Raw genomic sequence first — 21293 nt, forward strand, 5'->3', positions numbered from 1 at the left:
TGGAATGCAATGGGAATGGGAGATTTAAGATATCTATGTAATAAAGCAGGAAGAAATGGGTAAAGACAAGAATAATTACTGGGTGTGCTACAAATCTATTTTTATCAATGAGAGATTAACCATGAGATGAAAAGTCTTTGGGCTTGTTGAAATTTAAGAATGTAGAACTTAATATTTATAAATTGTAGTTCAGTTTTTTCACCATGAATTCTTTCAATTAACCATGGATAATTATGTCATTGCAAACCAAGACCCAGAATATAGTAAGCTATTGTTCACAAATGATAGGCTATATCAAATTACAAAAGGAGCCTATACAGGAATTTCTGCAATAGCAGATAACATTAGCTGTGATTACATGTCATTAAAAAAATGAAATCATTACTTATTTAATCAATTTATTTTGACTTGCAATGTCGTTAAGCCATAAACTACATACAGTGCTGGGTTCACAAGTAAGCTAGGTTAAACATGCCTGTTTCAGGGTGTTGTTGTTATATCCTGCATATTAGTAATATAATTGTTATGAATAAGAAATAACTGTTTTAGATTGGGTGTCTTTCTGCAACAACATGTTGATCTACCAGTCAAAGCTTTAGTAAAGGAAATGCCATTGTCCAGGATATATATTTCCCCTTTTTTTTAGTATGATATTCTTTCCATGATGTTTGAAAAATTGTGGAGGATGGGCATAGTGCTGGAGAATTGGAAAAGGGCAAATATGTCTCTATTATCAAAAATGTGGGGAGGGAGAGAGAACCTGGGTAACTACACTCTGGTAAATCTCATACAGATACCAAAGTTGTGGAACAGATTATTAAGAAGTTGGTTTGTAAGCATGTAGAAATGAATGCATGGCTTGAATAAGTCAGGTCAAACCAATCTGATCTTTTTTTTGATAGAATGGTCAGTTTAATCTGGTCGGACATAGTATACCTTGATTTCAGCAAAACATTCTTCTACAAAACTCTATATATGCTGCTGGACTACATTGCCATTAGAGCGATACAGAGCTAATTGAACAGCCATACCAAATAAGTATATATTTATGTTTAGGCTCTTTCTTCTTCATTTGGGCACTAAAGCAGTATAGCCCAATAATCCCAATTTGTATTCATGGTGTCTTATTTCAGACCAAATTCATTCACCCCTTCTAGAAACAGTATTGATATCAACTTGGCATCAATGATGTGTTTTCTTGATGTTACCCTCTTTAAGCATGCAAACTGATTTTCTCCTGCTTTGGCTACAAAACTGAAATTCCACAAGCAGCACCTTCTTCTCTTTGTTTTTGATTTTGGCACTCTTTAGTCAATTGCATAGCAGCCTTACCATGGCTATTGCTGTTGAGAAAAATGCCTGACTTCAAAACTGGGATGGCTTTGAAATTATTTATATATTACTTTTGATGGCTGGCAACCCACCATCAGTGTAGATAGTAAAGATCTTGTCAGATAGGTATGTTACCAAAGCAAGAAAACGTGGCTGAAGAAGAATGTAAATGTCACCCTGTCATATAAGGGTGAGAGGAGGAGGAGGAAAAACACTATCAGACTTGCATGATCCTGACACATAACTCATCTTAATAAAAGTCTTCCATGGAATTTATTTATTCCTTGCTCTGGTTTACAGTATATTACTGAGATATTTTGCTTAATGAACAGCTATAAGTATTTTAAATAGGTTTTTTTTTTTTTTTTTAAAAATGCCACCTGAAAGCTTTACACGAGTGTTTATAATCAGGAAGATGTCATGCTGGCCAGAAAAATTTCACCTCATAAAGACAGTTTTTGCAAATATTGAGAGACGGAAAAGGGCCCTAGCACTTTATTGCCTCCCTCCTTGTATGGTGCAGGGGCATTGCCATAGTTCATGGCTCACTCTACCGATTAGTCGGAAGGAGTCCCGATTGGTGCCTTTACTGCCCGCTGCCCGCTCCCCGCTTTCTGACTGGAAGAGGCTCTCCCCGGTCGTTTTCCAAACCCCTTGGAGCGCCTAGCGCTGCAGGGAAGCGCCCGGAAGGCCCTCGTCTGTGCTTCAGGAATGCTGAGCTCCGGGAACCGGAGTCAAGCACAGCTCGAGAGCGCTTTCCGAGCGCCAGGCCACGGAGGAGCCCCTGCTTATGGAGGTCCGGCCGACTGCCAAAGGACTCGGCTACAGTTTGCCGTATGTCTCTGCCCTGACGCCGCTCCCGTCTCCTTGGAGTCCCTTCATTCATTTCCTCTCCTCCCATGGCATCTGGCAAACCCTCCGGCCGCTGGCGGGAGCCCCGGCTGGCGCTTCCTCGCCTCTCCTCCGGGACTCTCGCCCTTGGAAGGCAACGCGCGCTTTGTTCCTTTAAGAGCCTCCGCTCGCCCCTCTCACGTGGGCGATCAGCTGACAGTGACGCTCCCGGGGAAAAAGCTGCCTGTTCCTGAAACCTCAGGGGCGCTGCAGCGGGTGGCGAGCGTCTCTCTGTCCTGCCGCTCAGCCGCCTCTTCCGTCTGGCTGCGGGAGGGCGCTTGGCGGCGGCGGCGGTGGTAGCGCGAGGAGCTCCGGCGGACAGAGGGCAGCGCCAGGCGACAAGCCCGCTAATCCTTCGCGCGCGTCCAGCCGGCGAGGTGGAGAGCCTGGCGCCCGAGACGAGCCAGGCAACCCAGCAGAGAGCGAGCAGCTCCATTCCTCTCCAAGCGCTCGGGGATTTGCGATTCCTCCCATCCTTGCAGGGCGGCGAGACGGCAGGGCTCGCCAGCACCGGGGGCTGTGGGTCGCTCTTCGGACGTTTGCAGCCTGGGTGTGAAGCAGGCTGCTCTTGGCAAACCCACCCACCCCCGCGCCCAAATCTAGTTACCCCAGTTCATGGATTATCTGGTAAGTCCCCGGTGCAAAGTGAATGCAAAATCTTCCCCCTGCTCCCAATTTAGGGCGAACCTGATTTCAACCCTGCATGCTCCCAAATCCATTGTTTATACCTATTTTCTGTTTGCTTGTCTGTCTGTCCAGAGGTCCTCAAGTATATAGCGCTCTCTTTCTTGTACTTTCAGACGAGGTGGAATTTGGCTGTTGATTTTTAGAAGTCGGAAATCACCTTTTTTCCTCTCTGTGGTGCTGACAAAGGGTAGTGGACAAGAAAGTTTCCCAGTTGTGCTTATGTAAACTCCTGGCTAGAAAACGGAATGCTCCAGGCTCTGAATCTGGTGGCTTTCAGAACAATTAAAGCCTTAAATGGACTACTACACTCTCATTGGGTTATTAGGCTTCTAAAGTCCTGAACCAGGTCACCTAGCTTGGGTTCTAAATGCTTAAATTGACAGGACGCTTGAATGCATTACATTGAAATGAGCGTGAACAATTCTGTACTTAAATAATTGGGTATTTAGCAGAAAACATTTAGCAGCCTTTCATGAGAGTTGGCTTATTTGTTAAAAGAGAGAGAGATTGTATCACAGTTGTTTGCTTCAAGATTAGAGGAGTTTAGGGTTTGTGAAAGGCCTGGCAGCTACTAATCTGAATTGCCTTCATGAATGGAGCCAAGATCTTGACTCTAATCTATTCCTTAATTAACATTTTTATAACACAATGCACAATCTAACTGATTAGTGTTAAGAGAAGCACTGTGGTTCATATTAGCTTTTTCCCATGCTTTTTAACTTGCCCACCTTTTTGCCTTTCAAAATATATACGCTAACGATTGGGGCATAGTCATAAATTACATACCATGAAAAAATCATAAAAAGTTACTTTTTTGCTGCACACTATGGGAAGAGATACAGACTAAAGATACTTTCAGATGAGGCGTTCATTGTGCAATTAGCTTATCTTCTTCACTGTGTTTTACAGGTCTCTAGATGTAAGGATTCATTCATAATCTTCCTGAGTTTTTCCCCCTACCTTTTTCTTAATACAGAAAATGGCTAAGCCAGATCTAAATAATGTGTTGATTTGTGACATTCTCAAGAGCTATCTATATTTTCTAGATAAAACTATGAAAATGTTTAATATATAAAAAATACCTTCCAATATAACATACACGTGTAGCCTACATGTATGAAACTCAGTATAGTAATCAGTTAATTCATGATTTCCTGTCCTAGCTTGTCTAAATCTTATATAAAATGATTTAATGTGAATGAATGTGTCAAATTACATTTTTCTGCAGTTCTGTTGAGATGAAATATGCCTTTATTAGCAGAAAGAAAGTGTTTTATTGATCTATTAGTAAAGATGCTTTTTAGAATAAGTGTGGCATTTACACTGGGAACAATATACTGTATTACCTAAAATATTTATTTCTAACTAAATTACTTTAAAAAGCAAGACTACTTTTTCAAAAAAAAGCATACCACTATTAGAAAAGCACACATTATCTTTTTATTTTGTTTCAAAAGTTTGTGGAGGTAAATTGTATTTAGCCTATGTGTTGATGGGGAAAATGTTTGCTGTATTAAGACTATGTGACACTTTTTAAAAAATAGTTTAAAGGACTGCTAGTAATTAACTTGACTATTCTGAGAACAGGTATTACTATAACTACATGAGGTGCCTGGAGATTCCTAAAGGAATATTTTTGAAATTTGTATCTGGGTGAAGCTAGCCTTTTATTACTTGGAGCAAATATTAAACTTTTTAACTGCTGCAGAATGTAATGGAAAAGTATTCTAGTGTGCAGAATGTGTTTAATTGACTATGAAATATGTTCTTGCACATGACAAACTTACAAAATGCCCTTTGCTAAGTCTAGCTTGACCTCTTATCCTTATTTTCTTTGTTGCATGCAACGTGAAGCAAATTGCGCTTTTGAATTGCTTGTTTCATGAAAAAATATTTCAGTTGTAGCTGCTTTCATATTACCCTCTATCCCTAACTTTTATGCAATTAACTATTTATTACATTTGTAGCAATAAAGGGGAGATTGGAATATGAATCTCTTTTCTTTGAAGTGCCTGGATATTTAGTTTGGGTAGATTGGTTTGTAAGGTTTAGAAGCAAGCCAAGTTATAGAAGAACAATCTAGAACTTCATTATGAATTTTGGGTTGTTTGCCCTAGCAAATCGCTTTAGGCTAAGAGAAAGCTGAATTTATGTTCTGAACATAAATGATATTGGCAATGTTTTCTCTAACAGGACCTTTCAGAACTCACCGAATACTTTCTACTTGTATTACTGCATAACAGACAACAGCTAGAGGACAATAAAATTGTTAAGGCAGATGCTGGATATATTGTTAATATTCAGCCAAAAACAACACTTGGAAAATAATATAATTGACATTTGTATTTTCAGTGTTTGCACCATTTAGGAGTCAAGAAGTCAGCATAATTTACATGGTGCATTGATGATTGTAATGATCTCATGGCCACACAGAGTTCTATATGTTTGTGCTTATAAGACCAAGGAAAAACAGAAAAGATTAGAAGTGTATTTGTTTGTATTCACCCTTCTAATACATACTCAAGGAAGTTACTTTTTAAAAAACAAAGCATAATATTAAATTCCAGTAATATTAAAATCCGGGCAAAAGAACATATTTATTTTTACACATTGGGAGAGCCAAATGAGATCCAGTGCAGATCTCATGAAGGTTCATTCCATAGGCAGAGAGCCATGGGATACAAGGACCTAATCTGGTGAACCACGAAGAAGGGCCAGACAAGTTCATAAAAGGACCTGGGCTAAAACTCACACAAATGCTGCTATGAGGGCATTTTTCTCTCTCTATTCCAGTCGCCCATCATTCCTCCCTGCTTCTTGGTATATATGTATAGTTGTGGGTAACTTACCGATTTCTCAAATTTAGGTGCTGCCAATTTAATTTGACTAATAGTGAATTTCAGTAGCTAAAACACTTACAGCATGAGTAACAATTTAAGCAATGAAATATATGGTAAAATGTAAACATTTATACATCATTGTTAAATAATATCCTAAAATGTTGACATTGGTCTGAAATGGTATACGGTTTCCAACTCTATTCTAATTCTAATTTATTCAAATTTGAATTCTATTCTTGTCCTGTTACTTTCTTAAAGTAATGATGTCCATAAATACAGTAATCCCTTGACAAATACAAGAATATCACATAATTAGTCTAATACTAATTTATTTATTTGTTTATTTTTTCCTTTATAAGGAAAACATAGGACTTGTAATTATTAATAAAACAATGTATTTTATGTAATTCTATTGCATTTGTACAGTATTATAATTACAATTGTAATTACAATTACAATACAATTGTATTGCATTTTTATTATAGTAACTGTAGGACAGATACCAGTGGCAATAACCCAGACTTGTGCTAAACTTCAACCATAGCTTGGATTGTTGGATACAACAAATGTAGCACAAAGTCGAACAACTGGAAATATATGTGAAGGGTCCTGGTCAGTGAAGCAGAAGCAGTGACAGGCAGACTTTGTGTTCTCTACCAGGGTAATTCTTTAAAATAGGATAAATATATATCTTCCTTGGTTCCCTATAGGGAGAGAAACAAAAGAAGCATATGTTTTTATACTGTCCCCACAGAACTGCAGAGGGTAATGCATCCAAGCTGCCAAGGTGAAAGGCCGATGAAATTTCAGAATTAGAATTTGAGGCAGATAAGATAATGGCCATTGAGAAAAATCCGTAAAATATAAATGTTATGTTAAATATAAACTGCTTAAACTACTTGAAGTTCAATCTCCTCCTCCTCCTCCATCACCACCACCATTGTCATCTTCCTAGCATTATTCCCACAGGTGCAGTGTCCGCTTTTTGGATTGACAAATGCCATCTTGCATGATCAGATGCAACATACGGGTCCAACTGGGCAATTTTCACGTCTGCATTTATTGTGTCTTGCCATCTTTGCTTTGGCCTTCCATGCAGGCATTAGCCATCTGTGTTAAAGTAGAAGACGATGCAGGGAATGATGATTGATGATGTTGATTGAAGATCATTATCCTGGATACATTGTTTAAAGTGATCCCCTGGCATTTTCAAGCCCTTTGTAAAATATTCTTCTCTTGTGGATCTGGCTCTATTGGTTCTTGGAGACCATTTTAATCCAACCTGGCTAACAAAAACCTAATACAGATAGTCCTTGATATATGACCACAATTGAGCCCAAAATTTCTGTTGCTAAGCAAGAGAGTTGTTAAGAGAGTTTTGTCCCATGTTACAACCTTTCTTGTCCCAGTTGTTAAATGAATCATTGTAGTTAAATTAGTAATGTGGTTGTTAAGTGAATCGGCCTTCCCATTGAGTTTGATTGTCAGAAGGTCACAAAGAGTGATTGCATAATCCAGGACACTGCAATCATTATAAATACATGCCAGTTGCCAAGTATTTGAAATTTGATTATATGACCACTGGGGTGCTTCAGCAGTTGTAAAAGTGAAAAACAGCCATAAGTCAATTTTTTTCAGGGCCTTTGTAACTTCGAATAGTCACTAAACAAATGGTTATAAGTCAGGGACTGTGGTAGCAAACTCTTGTCATCAGGATTTTCTTTGGAAAGCCTCTGTTGATTCTAGCACAAGAAGATTGCAGGTGAGAAGTGAAGGCTATCCAGAATAGCTCAGTCTTCAGTACCTTTTGAAAGTCTATTTATTCCCTGGTGGCTAAGTTAGTAGAACATGTATCCACCTCTGGAATACTTTGGGACAAATCAAAATGAAGTTAGGTTTTGCCACACACTTCTGCTCTTACAGGCTTTTTAAAGCATGTTTACCATGGTTTTCCCCCCTTGTGTACTGAAAATATTTACAGACTAATGTCCACCACACAGGTAACTTTCCTTGCACTTTGCAATCATTTTTCTTAATGGACTCAGTCAGCTCATTTCTTGTAGCATTTTAATTAATTTGCTTTGCATCAGAGTTCATTTTTCTTCCGTTAAAGAAAATGTGCTTTTTGCTGTATTCCATTCTACCATTAGCGTTGTGACTTCCATCAGCTCTGTCATGGTGATAGAGCTTAATGCAAACCACATTTGTTCTTCCATTTTTTCAGCTAAAAACTCTTTAAAGGTACAAAATTAAATATATAATCTTGACTGTTGTACAGTCAGCCACAAGCCAACATGCCTCATATACTTGCATTTCTTCCATTATTTCTTCCACAATAATTTCAAGATAGTTTTAGCAGGTGAGAGATAACCTTTGGCTTAATACTTGAATGATAAACCTCGAGGAAATACTAAGTTTATAGTATAGACTGAGAATAAAAATCAGAAAAATCCTGGAAGAAGGCAGTGGCAAATCACTTCTATGTTGTTGCCTTAAAAACTACATAATGTCTTGAAAGTTGAGGTCAATTCAACTCTAGGCAGTATTGTAGTATAGATAATGATTTGACATTAACTTTCCTGTTTTATAGCTGATTTGGAAGCAAATACTACCAAGACCTTTATAGATCCTGGTGCTGGTTTTGATTGAGACTGTTATTCATGGAACACATTAAATTATACTTGGCATTAACCATAGTTAATTTAGGGTTAATTTGACAGTTGATCTTTATACTATCAATATAATTATTTTGGCAAGAGCTGCTGCTCCTCTGTTTCCCAAAACCACTTACTGGTTGTGATACTTTAGGTTTTTTATTTAGTTTAGTGTTGTGGTTAGCCGGCAGCAGGTGCGGATGGCTGAGAAGAGCGAGGACTCAGATGAGGAGCCAGGACCATTAGGGAGTGGACTGCTGCCTTCAGAGATTGTGGGGGCTGGCAGCAGTGATGAGGTTCCCGAGGAGCCTGTGCCAAGTGCGTGTGCATGCAGGATTGCTCACAGGAAAGAGCAGCTCCAATAGCACGGGCGACTCGGGAGTAAGGAAAGGTAATGGTCCCTCCTTCAAGAAGATAAAAGGCAGCTGTGAAGCGAACGTTCTTTTTGCAGGAAGCAAAGACGTTTTGAAACTCAGCCTTGTGGACATTGCAGTATCTTAAATTGGTATTTGAAGACTCTTTCTTATCTGTGATTCTTGGCAGTCTCGTACAGTTTTGACAAGGTTTGTGCTTATCAAAGTTAATGAGTTTGCAGCAGCCTTTTAACTGGGGACTCGTAAGACTCATTAAAAGGATTCTGTTCCCTTTGATTATTGTTTGTCTTATTGGAAAAGGGTTTGGGTCAGGACAGTTTAGGGCCAAAAAGGAGGATCGTATTTATTGATTCATTTTAACAATACAGGTAGTCCTCAACTTACAACCACAACTGAGTCCAAAATTTATGTTAAGTGAGAAATTTGTTAAGTTAGTTTTGCCACATTTTATGACTTTTCTTGCCACATTTGTTAAGTGAATCATTGCAGTTGTAAAATTAGTACCACCGTTGTTAAGTGAATTGGTTTCCCCGTTGACTTTGCTCATCAGAATTTTGCAGAAGGTGATCACATGACCCTGGGACACTGCAAACATCATTAATGTGGGTCAGTTATCAAGCATCCGAATGTAAAACAGGTGAGAGATATGACTGCTTCAACAGTCATAAGTGTGATAAACGGTCATAAGTCACTTTTTTCAGTGCTGTAATAACTTCAAATGATCACTAAATGAGGACTACCTTTATATATAGCCCCCCATCTCCCATCAATGACTCGGGACAATGCACAGATGTTTAAAACCAAGAAAAGAAGCAACATCTAATATAGCGGGCATTGAAACAAATCATTTATTTGCCTGATTGAAATCTGAATCTTCATGGTCAGTAACATTTGCTGTTGCCAAAATAGTTACCTTGTTTAAAGATCCAACTGGCAACCATAGATTAACTATGGTTAATGCTAAATATAGTTTGTTGCTTCTAATATCTCCTTTTTTTTTTTTTAAAGTCCATATGTGTATGGGTTTGGGACGTGTGTGTATAAAAAGAAATGCTGTTGCAGGAACAACTTCTTTTTGGATCGCTCTTGTATATTTCCTTATTTTTCTGGGGGGCCAATGGGTACTGAAACCCAAATTAATTGTGAATCTAGTTTAAAACACACCGAACTGTTCTTAAGGTAGGCTAAACTACAATGAGTAATGTTGGCAGCTTAACCAATATTTGCAATAACGCTCCAGATTCAGATGATGTGATACGTCAAAACATTTGAATGCATTCTTGTAGACTTCTTTTCCTGCAAAATTAGCTTCTCTGTTGCGCTAAAATTGGTACAGTCATCGTGTGCATATTAGTGATGTTCTTTTGCTCCTCTTCTAAATAGTGGATTCAGAAATCGTGGCCTCACAGAATTGAGTTCTGCTCACATTAATAAAATAGCTAGCAATGAAATACAATATTTTAAGTGTTGGTTGCCTAGACTGTGTTTAATTGTCTAAAAGCTGTTTCAAAATCTCTTTGTTGTTACTATCAGTGAAGTCTTCTTAATCTGGAAGCTCAATAGTTAAAAGAATTTGGACATGTGCGTAAGTGATTCACAGCTCTTGCTATAAGTTTGCCTATGGATCCATATGTAGCTATTTTATAATCAAGGAGACCAAGCAGCAGTTCCAAATGCATCTTGGGTTTCCTTAGAAACTTATCAGGTATTCCTCGATTAAAACAAAAAGGAGCCATTGCTGGGAGCCAAGTTTCTCTGAAAGATGCCTTTTGTTTGCTGCTAATTTTCTCTTGAAATGCCCAGTTGGAAATCCTTGAATATATTTTGTGTTGCAATTACAGTTTAAGGTTAAACTATAACTAGGGCCAAGAATTTAAAATAATTACTCATTTTAGAGTGGGGTAGCCTGAAAGACATAGACTTTTAGTGGATTGCTAGGAGGAGAATAGTAGGAGACATGGAAGGCATTGGCTTTGTTCTGCAGGCAGTGATGGATCATCCCTACTGTGCTTGTTGGCAGATATTGTATGGAAAAGCATAGCTCCTTTATGCTGGCTTCAGTACCTTTCACAAGAGAAGTTGTTCTTGTGAGAAGAGAAGCAGAGATAGAGATAGGAAGGGCAGGAATTAACAGGGAGGAGAAAGTAGAAAAGAAGAATTGTAGAACTCCTAAGAAGCTTTTAGGAGGAGAAACCAGTTTTTTCCATCTCAGTTTGTTTTCTCTTGGTTTTAAATATATATGTATCTATGTTGTTTTTTCATTAGAAATAAAATGCCTTGAAACAAATCCTATTCCTCTTTACTTTTCCCCCCAAAATGTATACACTGCTCTTTCTTAAACATCAGTTCTTGGGTAGTACAGTACTCAATTAATATTCATGCAAGTATTTTTAAAGTCACAGTTGAATCATAAGCAGAGAGAGAACCAAAACACAGGAACTTACTATGTACTTAAAACATGTAAAAGTAGGTATTGGATAAGCTTGTTAGCTATTGTAGATATTTTTTTCAAGATCAGTATCCACCTTGTTGTAAATGGGAGGGAGGGAGATTTTTGTCTTATTTTGAAATTCTGCTGTTTTGAATATGTTAACTAAGGATGCATGGTGTATTGTCACCTTTCTCTGAATTACTCAGGACATTAGAATGATATTGGCACCTTCCGGATTTTATTTATTTATTCAATTTCTATAGCCATTCAACCAAGTGATTCTGAGTGGCTTACAATTCTAAAATAATTTTTAAAAAACAGTAAAAACATCCATAAAATAAATATAAACAGCAGGATTGCTATTCTGAGATTTCAGAAAGATGCAGCCTGATTTCATAGCCTCTATAGCAGTGGCTCCCAAAGTGGGTGGTACCGCCTCCTGTGGGGCGGTGGGATGACTTAGGGGGGTGCTAAGAGGCAAGGGGGCAGCAGAGGAGTGCTCAGGGCGCAATTCAACTTCCTCCCACCCCAGTTGCCTGGCTTGCTGGTGGCCGAGAAGAAGGCGAGCCAGGGCTGACCCATTGCTGCTTGGGTCCCGCCTGGATTCTCTGCAGCTGCTGGGCCTTGCCTGCTAGGGGCGGGGGTTGGGCCTTGCCTGCTAGGGATGCCCATTGTCTGCCGCCCCTTCTCTCTGCCGCCCGCCAACCTGCGTGCTTTGGCTAAATGCGGGCCGCCGCTGTGAGAATGATGTGAGTCAAGCCTCGCGAGAGCGGATCTTCCACCCATGTGGAAGATGTCATTTGACTGTACTGACTTACAATGGCATTTCCGAAGCATCCTGTTGTGTTGTGAACTGGGTATTTATCCCAATCCAAGCCATTCTGGGCTTGGTCCCACCCACCCTGATCCTCAGTGAGATAAAAGACTGCCTCCAACTCCATCATCCCCACACATATGCCCTTTTTGTTGCCTTGCATTGTGGGGTGTCAAACAATCTCAAAACAATCTCAAAACTGCATGACTGTTTTTATTGTCCCAGACACAAAGGTAAATATTATAACTTTACTAAGAACGTTTTCAAACAGACCTCCAATGGCAAAAGATTTGAACAAACAAGAGGGCAGCTACAAGTGAGGTAAAATGAGGGTTGTCGTCAAAGGATCTGTGAGGTTCATGCCTCTCCTCATATAGGACTTGTGTGACCCGAATTTGTTCCTTTGACGGGGCAGTGTTCTTTCTGGCCAATAGTCTTGCTAAGACCTTTGTTCAGCCCTCCTCTCAAAGACAGTGCAGGTTTAGCTATATGGAGCTAATGTTTGCGGAAAACACTGGATCCAAAAGTGAAGCAGCAAGAGGTGTTAGAAAAGGAGGCAGTAAAGGCAACGAGGCACATCTGCTTCAGCCAAGATGGCTGAGTGCAAAACACAAAAGTTTGGTATGGGAAACTGGAAGAGAAGGTGGTTCTGGAGCTGATTGCCATTCCATAAGGCTGGGGGCAGGGCAGAGATGGGGGCAGGTAGGCAGGTGGGAACTTGAAGCAGTGATAAGTGTGGGCAGCCTGCCAAGAGCCTGAATTTTGATCATATGATTGCAGGACCATTGCAATGGGCCCTAAGTTCCTTTTTTCGCCTGAATGAATGGTCATAAGTCAAGGACTACCACTGTAGGGAGATGGATATATAGAAATATGGATATTTCTTTAAGCAAAGAAGAAACATCAAGATGAATAGTAAAATAATTTTTATTTATGTGTTTCTTTATTTCTTTAGTATCTGTTTTGTTTTTATGATTAATAAAAACAAAAACAGATAATAAAATATATATAAATACATAAATAAAGAAAAGCAACTTACCAAAAGGGAGACAGGCAACTTCTTGTTACATTGATGTTGCTGTATACAATGTATAACATCAGTGTTGTTACATTGATATTATACATTATCTGTTTCTGTTTAAATCAATATATTGCAACATGAAGTTGCATGCATACACAAATGAATTTTTTTAAATAAAAGTGTTTTATTTTTTTTAAACATAAACAAAAACATAAAACATAAACCATCTTCAGTTACATAGTGTGCTGGTTGGTACAAATCACTTGTGCACAATCTCTGCAGTCTTTCCTTTGCAATTTGCATTAATCCTTATATCATGCTAAGCAATTGGCCACTAAGTGAGCACCTGGTTATTAAGTGAGTACTTAAATTTGGGTTGCTAGCCACATGGCCACCTGCCTGGGCCTTGCCTGGGCCTCTCAGGCCTGAAACTGGCAAAAGCATTTGCTAAGCAATTCACTAAGTGAGCACCTGGTCATTAAGTGAATACCACTTAAATTTGGGTTGCCAGCCACATGGTCACGCCCACCCCAGTCACATGACCATGTAGCCATGCCCAACCAGCAAGCCATTCCCACCCCAGTCACATGACCACTAAGCCATACCCACAAATTAGGCCACGCCCACAGAACCGGTTGTTAAGAAATTTGAATCCCACCCTGGAAGGGACATAACAGTAACAATATTAAATGTAATGTTACTCAAAATATTCATAATGAATATTAAAATAATATTTAATGTGATGTGGAGGGTTTATGTGTTGCCGAGTCTGACTAGCTCCTGTTGACTTTTATAAGATCAATAGTACATATTACAGATCCAAGACCAGTTTTGAAAGTGTGTGAAACACTATTCTACACCACCTGAGGACAAGATGTAAGAATAGGTGTTTTAGTTTATGTCCTTGTGTTGCATGGACTTTTTTTCTTCTTGCAATGAAAAGTAGAGATTTTGCTTTTCTAAAATTAGAATCTAAAATGTTTTTCTGGATTTTAGATTAATCTGTTTCACTAAATTAACAAATAAACAAAACCAGTAATTTTTGTAAAAACCTTTTTTTCTGAATATGTCAATGAAGATTGTCACATCCATATAAAGCTGATTGAAAATTTAGTCATAGCAACTGGAGTTAGTTTAAGACATTTCACTGCTTATTCAAGCAGCTTCATCAGTCACAGCAAGTTAAATAAGCACAGAGTCATTGGAATGTACCAATTCTGGCTTTAACTTCAGGGATTTTCCCCCAAAAGTTTTTCCCCCTGAGGTTGGTGCAGGAGGAGTTGGTACATTCCAATGACTTTCTGCCCAACTACCCTAATTTGGTCTGACTGATGAAGCTGTTTGGATGAGCAGCGAAATGTTTAAACCAGTGGTTCCCAAACCGCCCCCTTGGTTCTGCAAACTCATCCTCAATGCCCCCCACCCAGGGGCAGGATTCAAATTTCTGTGAGTGTGGCCTAATTTGAGGGTGTGGTTTGCTGATAATGTGACTGGGTGGGCATGGCTTGCTGGTCACGTAATGTGGCATGGCTTGCTGGTCATGTGACTGGGTGGGCATGGTTTGGTGACTGGCAAACCAAATACAATGGCCAGTTGCTTAGCAAGTGTTCTAATTTATGACTGGCCTCCCCAGAACTACTTGACCTGTTTTTGGAGTTTTGACAGCCATGCACACACTCTTCTAACCCTGCTGGAGCAGGTCATTGGACTAGAATCGGCAAAGCATCTCTGATTAGATTCTAGTAGTGAATAAAATCTAATCAGAGATGCTTTGCCGATTCTTGTTGATTTGTTTTATTTGTATCTCTTTATGTTGCTGAATTGCATTGACATGTGCACAACCCTTCTTGTGCACAACCCAGAAGCTTTTGTGATTCTTTGCAGCAAAAATTACCGACCTCTGGCTTTGCTCTACTTTTCAAACATGCCGGCACTGCTGCGTTCTAGGTGCCGGCCCCGCAGGTCCACCCCATTAAGCCCGCTGCACTGGAGGGACCTGTTCAAGCAAGTCTGAGTGGAGCAGTGCACCAAATCAATGGGGTGAGCCTGGGAGAGGGAAAGAGAGAAAGAGAGAAGGAAGAAAAGAAAGAGAAAAGGGAAAGAAAGAAAAAGGGACAAAGAAAGGGGGGGATGGAGGGACGGAGGGTGGAGGGGGAGAGAGGGAGAGAGAGAGACCTGATGCATCAGACTGAAATGAGGCCTAGTTTAGAGGTCCTTTTCCACATTGAAACATCTTTGCCAGCACATTGAAACATCTTTGGCTTCTATTAAAGGTTTTCTGGACGAAACATGGTCAAGACTATCAGGAAGCTCTCGCATTTTGTTGAGGCTTTAAACAGGATCCATCGGACCAGATCTCCACCCTAAAAAATTACTTTTCCCCAATGTATTACAGTGCCAATTCTGAAGAAGGCAAAACCAAAATGTATTGGTAAATTACAAGGAGAACACACACAAACACACACTCCCTTCTAACCCTGCTGGAGCAGGTGATTGGACTAGAATAGATATCTCATTATCTTTCTCCTCCCTCCTTCTTTATTTCTTTTTCTTTCTGTCCCTTCCTTCCATCCCCCCTTTCTTTGTCCCTTTTTCTTTCTTTCCCTTTTCTCTTTCTCTTCTTCCTTCTCTCTCTCTCTCTTTCCCTCTCTCAGGCTCACCCCATTGACTTCGTGCACCGCTCCGTTCGGACTTGCTTGGGCAGGTGCCTCCGGTGCAAGGGGCTCAATGGGGTGGACCTGCAGGGCCTCGCCCCAAACACAACAGAGGTGGGATGTTTGAAAAGGAGAGCAAAGCCACTCTGGCTTTGCTCTCCTTTCCCAATGCTGCATTCCGAGGCCCAGCAGGATCACCCCATTGAGCCCCTTGCACCGGAGCGTGCAGGTCAATGGGGTGATCCTGCAGGGCTTCTCCTCGAATGCGGCGGTGGCGGGATTTTTTCCTCACCCCTGAATTGTGCCCTGCCGCCCACCTCCAGCACCCCCCTGCCGCCTCTTAGCATCCCCCTGCCGACCCCTTACCTCTTAGTGCCCCCCTAAGGCATCCCCCCCCAGGGGGCGGTACCACCCACTTTGGGAACAACTGATGTAACTGCAGGACATTGCAACCAGTTGTAAATGTAAGCAGGTTGCCAAGTGCCTGAAATGTGATCATATGACTGCAGAGAGGCAGCTGACATTTTACAATAGCTGGAAGTGCTTTATGGGTTATAAAGCATTTTTTTTGAGGCCACTGTAACTCTGAACAGTTATTAAACAACCAGTTCAGAGGTGGTATTCAGCAGGTTCTGACCAGTTCTGGAGAACCAGTAGTGGAAATTTTGAGTAGTTTGGAGAACCGGCAAATACCACCACTGACTGGCCCTGCCCTCATCTATTCTCTGCCTCTCGAGTCCCAGCTGATCAGCTGGGTCTTCTTTTGTTGCCCTTTTGTTGCCCTGCACAGGAGAATGGAGCTGGAAAGCAGGTTAGTGGGGTGGGAAGAGAATGAGATTTTTCAGTAACCTTCCCCCAGGAGTGGGGTGGGAATGGAGAATTTACAGTATCCTTCCCCTGCCACACCCATCAAGCCACGCCCACAGAACCAGTAGTGAATCCCACCACTGAACCAGTTGAAATTCAAGGACTGCTTGTATATCTAAACCAAAAGGTCTCATACTTATTTTCTAACCAGCCAACATACCGAGTTACTGTTTATTTTTAATTTATGTTTCTAGATCAAAGGTGTCAAACTTGATTTCATTGAGAGATGCATCAGGGTTGTGTTTGACCTCGGGTGGCTGGGGTCATGTGGTCCACCCAAGCTCTGTTTTCTCTGGCAGAGGCACCTTGAGCCGGTCCTTCGCTGTTTCCAGGCCAGCCCCGCAGGCCTGATCTAAGCACCCTGTGGGCCGGATCTGGCCCTCAGGCCTTGAGTTTAGATAACAGATAATCAGAGTTGGAAGGAACCTTGTAGGTCATCTAGTCCAACCCCTTGCCCAAGCAGGAGACCCTACACCAGTTTGACACCCCTGCTCTAAATAGATAGAAAAGAACACACTACTTTTCAGCATGAACTGCAGGTTTTTTCAGTCCTGACTGATAGTCATATTTGAACGTGTTTAAAAGATGTATATATTTTTCAAATGTCACTTTTTGAAGTGCAGTAATTGCAGAATTGCCTTAAATAAAAAGGAGCAGGAAGTTCAGCTCCGTTCAGTTTAGACTCACAAATAAATGTGAGTCTGGGAAGAAGAGAGGTGGAACAGGATATTTATTTTATATGATTCTTTGATGTTTCATTTGCAGTTTCCCTTCAATTAGCCATATGGAAAATGGGAGATAAAGCTGAGCTGAAGGAGTTTGCACTAAAGACATACCCAATTCCTATAACCGTTCTTCATGTTTTAGCCTCCAGCTCCCTAAGCATCTTTGTTGCTCTTCTTTGTATTCTTTCCAGAGGAGATGTAGAACTCTTGCAAGATTAACCCTTTTTCAGCATGTGGTTTAATAATATGCTTTGATTCATCAATTCATTGGTTTATGCATTCCACATGTAGCTTGTGTGCTCAAGCTAGGAAGTATTTAGAAATGTCAGGAGATGGGGTGTGTATATATAGGGGTGAGTATGTATATAGTTTATATGCATGTACATATAACAATTACATCCTTCCAGCTTGTTTCCTTTCTCACTGCTGCAGAAATAGTCTATGGAGTTTTCTTTCGTGTGAGCTGAACATGATGCTCTTTTTCTCTCAGTATTGTGAGTTGACCTCCACAGCTTGCTCTAAATGGTTTTTGTTCACTTATGGGACAGCAGCTCTCTCTCTCAAAAAAAGGCCAAAGATGTATAAGCAAGTTACCTAAGGCAAATTTGATGGATATTCTTTTAGTAGTTTCCTTCTATATTTTGAAACTTGGTGACATTTGAGGCTTTTTTTGGTACTCTTTTTATGTAAGATCTCATAAGATATGGATATTATCCTAGAATTATGGAATTTTACAATTGTGGAATTTTATGGAGGGTTTTTTTTCAGATTACCTCCTCCATTTGGAACCTTTCAGGGTTTTTGAACATCACAATATTTTCAGAAGAATCTCTTCCCATTATTCTGAAGATATAAGAGGAAATGCTAGAGGGCAAGGAGAGTTTGCAAACAGAAAACACACACAATAGTTGCCTTTCCTCAGGCCTATGTTATAGAATCTTACACCAAAAGACCTGTGTGAGTAGAACATCCAATTGGAAATCTGTGTCTCTAATACAGGAAAATTTGTTTTAGATTATTTTTTTTGAACAGACCAGCATGCAGTAGAAGTCTTGAAGATGGACCTTGGAATCTAAAATGCTACTCCTTTAATGTTGTTGCATGTGCTAGCTTTAGTTCTGTAAAGTGTTAACTTCAGTTTGAGACTTGCAGAAATAAATAGTCACATGCTAGCTCCCTGTGTTTATTGCTTATTGACTCTTACTTGTAAACTACAGGATTCCAGAACCTGGAGTGCGTAATGACAATAGAGTATGATTTCTCCATGCTGCTTGTTTGAAAGTTTTGCTATAGGGGCCTGGTAGTCTTGAATTTTTAACTTGAATCAGTTTGTGAATGCAAATATTTTTTTCTCTTTCATGCTTACCATATAAACACCTTGCAGAAAACTGCAGTAAACTGTAAGTAAATGAAACTTGGAAATGATCCAGCATTGAAAATCTTAGCTGGTTATTGACCTTTTTCCTCTTACAAAATCTTAGCTAAATCTATATCGGCAAAACCCTATAATTTAGTCTCATGTTTCAGCACTTTTTAAAGTTTGATGTTTATAATACCTGGGTTTGATATTTATCTATTCTGTGCTGCTTGACTAGGATTAGTCAATGTTTGGTGATTATGGAGATTGCAGATCAGTACATTAAAAGGCATCAGGCTTGGAAAAGAGTTTGCTGTGAAGGATTCTTATATTTATAGGTTAAGGAAAAGATATAAATGTAAATGGTATGTCTCAAATCATAGATCACATAAAGTATAATTCTATTTTACTATTCAGAAACATAAATTGGTCCATTATGGTGCAGATAATTTATTGGTGATTTCACTGTTTCTAGTTCATTACTCTAGAGGCAGAATCTCCATTTTATCTAAACATCTATTTAAAAACAGAAAAAAAGAGGGAGGGGAATGGCCCAAGGAAACAAAAAGTAGCAAAAGTAGTGCCTAGCTAAATTTCTTTTATCAAGCTACCAATACTCTACATGGAAAACCAACTTCAAATCCAATGTTGCATTCTAAAATGGCCACTGTTAAGAATCAAAACCATAGCACCTTAAACAGCTACATGGTTTAAATAAGAAAATATCAATTTTACCAACAGAAGATTAAGCTCTTACTCAAGGCAAGCTGCAGTCTTAACATCAGGATTTTTATGATGTCGGGTCAGATCTGGTGCCATTCATTCCTCTAGGCAAGAAGAGGCAAGAAGCCTTAATTTCCTGCTCAGAAAAAAAATGTATTTTGTGCTGTTCAGGGTTGAGGGGGAGATCCAAACTTGAAAAAAAAGAAAATGTTTGATGTGAGCATTTTGGACATCTTGCCTCCTGGTGTTATGGACAACCATTTGTCTGGGCTTAAACTCAGTCATTTAGAAAAGAAGAGCCTTCAACTGCATTATTAGTGAAAGGAATAACTTTACTAAAGATAAGTGGTTACAAGCAAGGTAAAGCCAGGTCTGGGGTTTGCACACGAAATCTGCCCGTTTACTTTTCCCTTTTTCAGTTTCCCTCCCCTCATTATCTGTTGAGTGTCCAATGGAAGTCAAATAAATTGTTTTGGTAACCGTCCTGTTTCTTTATCGGCTTGGTGATGCTCTGCATTCCATTCCCATGCTTGTAACCTTGAGGTCAGCTAGCCAATGTCTCTGCCAGTATTCGGTGTAGTTTCGGTTTCTGACTTTTCTCCCTCCATGTATTATCTCCCCCTTCTCCTGGGGCTTATGGCAGTTTGGTATCATGGAGCAGAGATGAGGAGGAGCAGGATGGCACCACTGTCAAAGTGTTTGTATTCTAGGCAAGAAGTAGAAAGTTAAAACATGAAGACCTCAAGGTCCTTTCCATCCATATATTTCTAGGATTCACCCCAGGGTGCCAACCTTTTCTTCTCCAACAAAGACAAGCTGGCCAATGCAGGATGGAACAGGGAACTGGCATTCCTCATATCACTCTGGTAAGAGGGTAGCAGAATTACAGTTGGCATAGCAAGTGCTCCAGCTGGATTGTCTCATCCCTTTTACCTGATGTCTTTCCCATTGCCTTATATAGGCAGGACAGACCAGTACTTGTAGGTGCAGTCCAGCCTTACTAGCACCGTGGATGTCTAGTTTCTTCTCTTTCAAATACTTTTGGATAATTCAAAGAAAACTGCTCAGAGGTACTCCAGTTAGAATGCCTGTATGATTGCTCTTGTTCTAGAGCAGGGCTCTCAAACACAATTTACCTGGGGGCCGCTGGAGGCAGAGTCTAGGTGAGGCTGGGCCGCATAATATTATACTTTATATTATACTTTATATTTATATTATACACTAATATTATACTTTAATATCACGGTGGGGGCCACAGGATATCGTCCTGCAGGCCGCAATTGGCCCGCGGGCCGTGAGAATGAGACCTCTGTTCTAGAGGAATGGCGAATGTGAAGAAATAGAGATCCCCATCTTATTACTGGCTAGGAATCATGAGAGTTGAAGTTTGGCACATCAAGAGTTTTCAAGGTAGGGACACCTGATAAATGGAACTCTTAGTTGAATATTGGTGATGTACCTTTGATTTTTCTGAGATACGAAAAAAAAACCATGGAAGAAACTTTGAAAAATTTTCTATGACTGATGATTTAGCTTTTAGCCCTTATTGGTGTACCTGTCAAGATCATGATCACACAGAAGTTCCAATTAAGCTGATTTATTACTAATCATACCTATAAACAAGAATCTATTCAACTAACTGTTAGCACTTTCTTGGTTTAGATAAAGGTCAATGGAATTCAAGGGGGGTTGGACTTAGTCACTTTGTGGCTACATAGAAACTGTAGACTCGTTCCTGTTTTGATGCTGCCCCCAGGTTTACTCCTTCTCTTACATCACCTTTATCTAATATAGCAGAAGGAAAGTATATAACAAAAGTTAAGAAATGCTCAGGAAGTTGAATTTAATTCACAGAAGCTTTAATAATCTTATTTTCAAGGTGAACAAAACAAAATGTCTACTTGTTTAATTTTTCCCTTAGAA

At 39.9% G+C, this 21293-nt stretch overlaps 1 protein-coding gene across 8 annotated transcripts in view; it reads left to right on the top strand.

Annotated features, from left to right (window-relative positions):
• Positions 1–2317: 2317 nt before the first annotated feature.
• Positions 2318–21293, top strand: part of ARL15 (ARF like GTPase 15) — a 158188-nt gene continuing 139212 nt past the window's right edge. The window contains exons 1-4 of one of the 8 annotated variants that reach the window (XM_087958434.1): positions 2367–2850; positions 18675–18690; positions 20142–20236; positions 20689–20780. Coding sequence is in view for 4 of the 8 variants with exons in the window: in XM_026687387.2 (XP_026543172.1) it covers positions 2839–2850 (12 nt within the window). In the remaining 4 variants the exon portion in view is untranslated. Of the gene's footprint in view, positions 2851–18674; positions 18691–19913; positions 20237–20688; positions 20781–21293 lie in introns of those variants that run through there. The other 7 variants (XM_087958433.1, XM_087958436.1, XM_087958435.1 and 4 more) reach the window with 7 other exon arrangements.

Source organism: Notechis scutatus, chromosome 2, assembly GCF_049901735.1.
Source record: "Notechis scutatus isolate UNSWTSFEM ecotype Mainland chromosome 2, rNotScu1.2, whole genome shotgun sequence".
NCBI lineage: Eukaryota > Metazoa > Chordata > Lepidosauria > Squamata > Elapidae > Notechis > Notechis scutatus.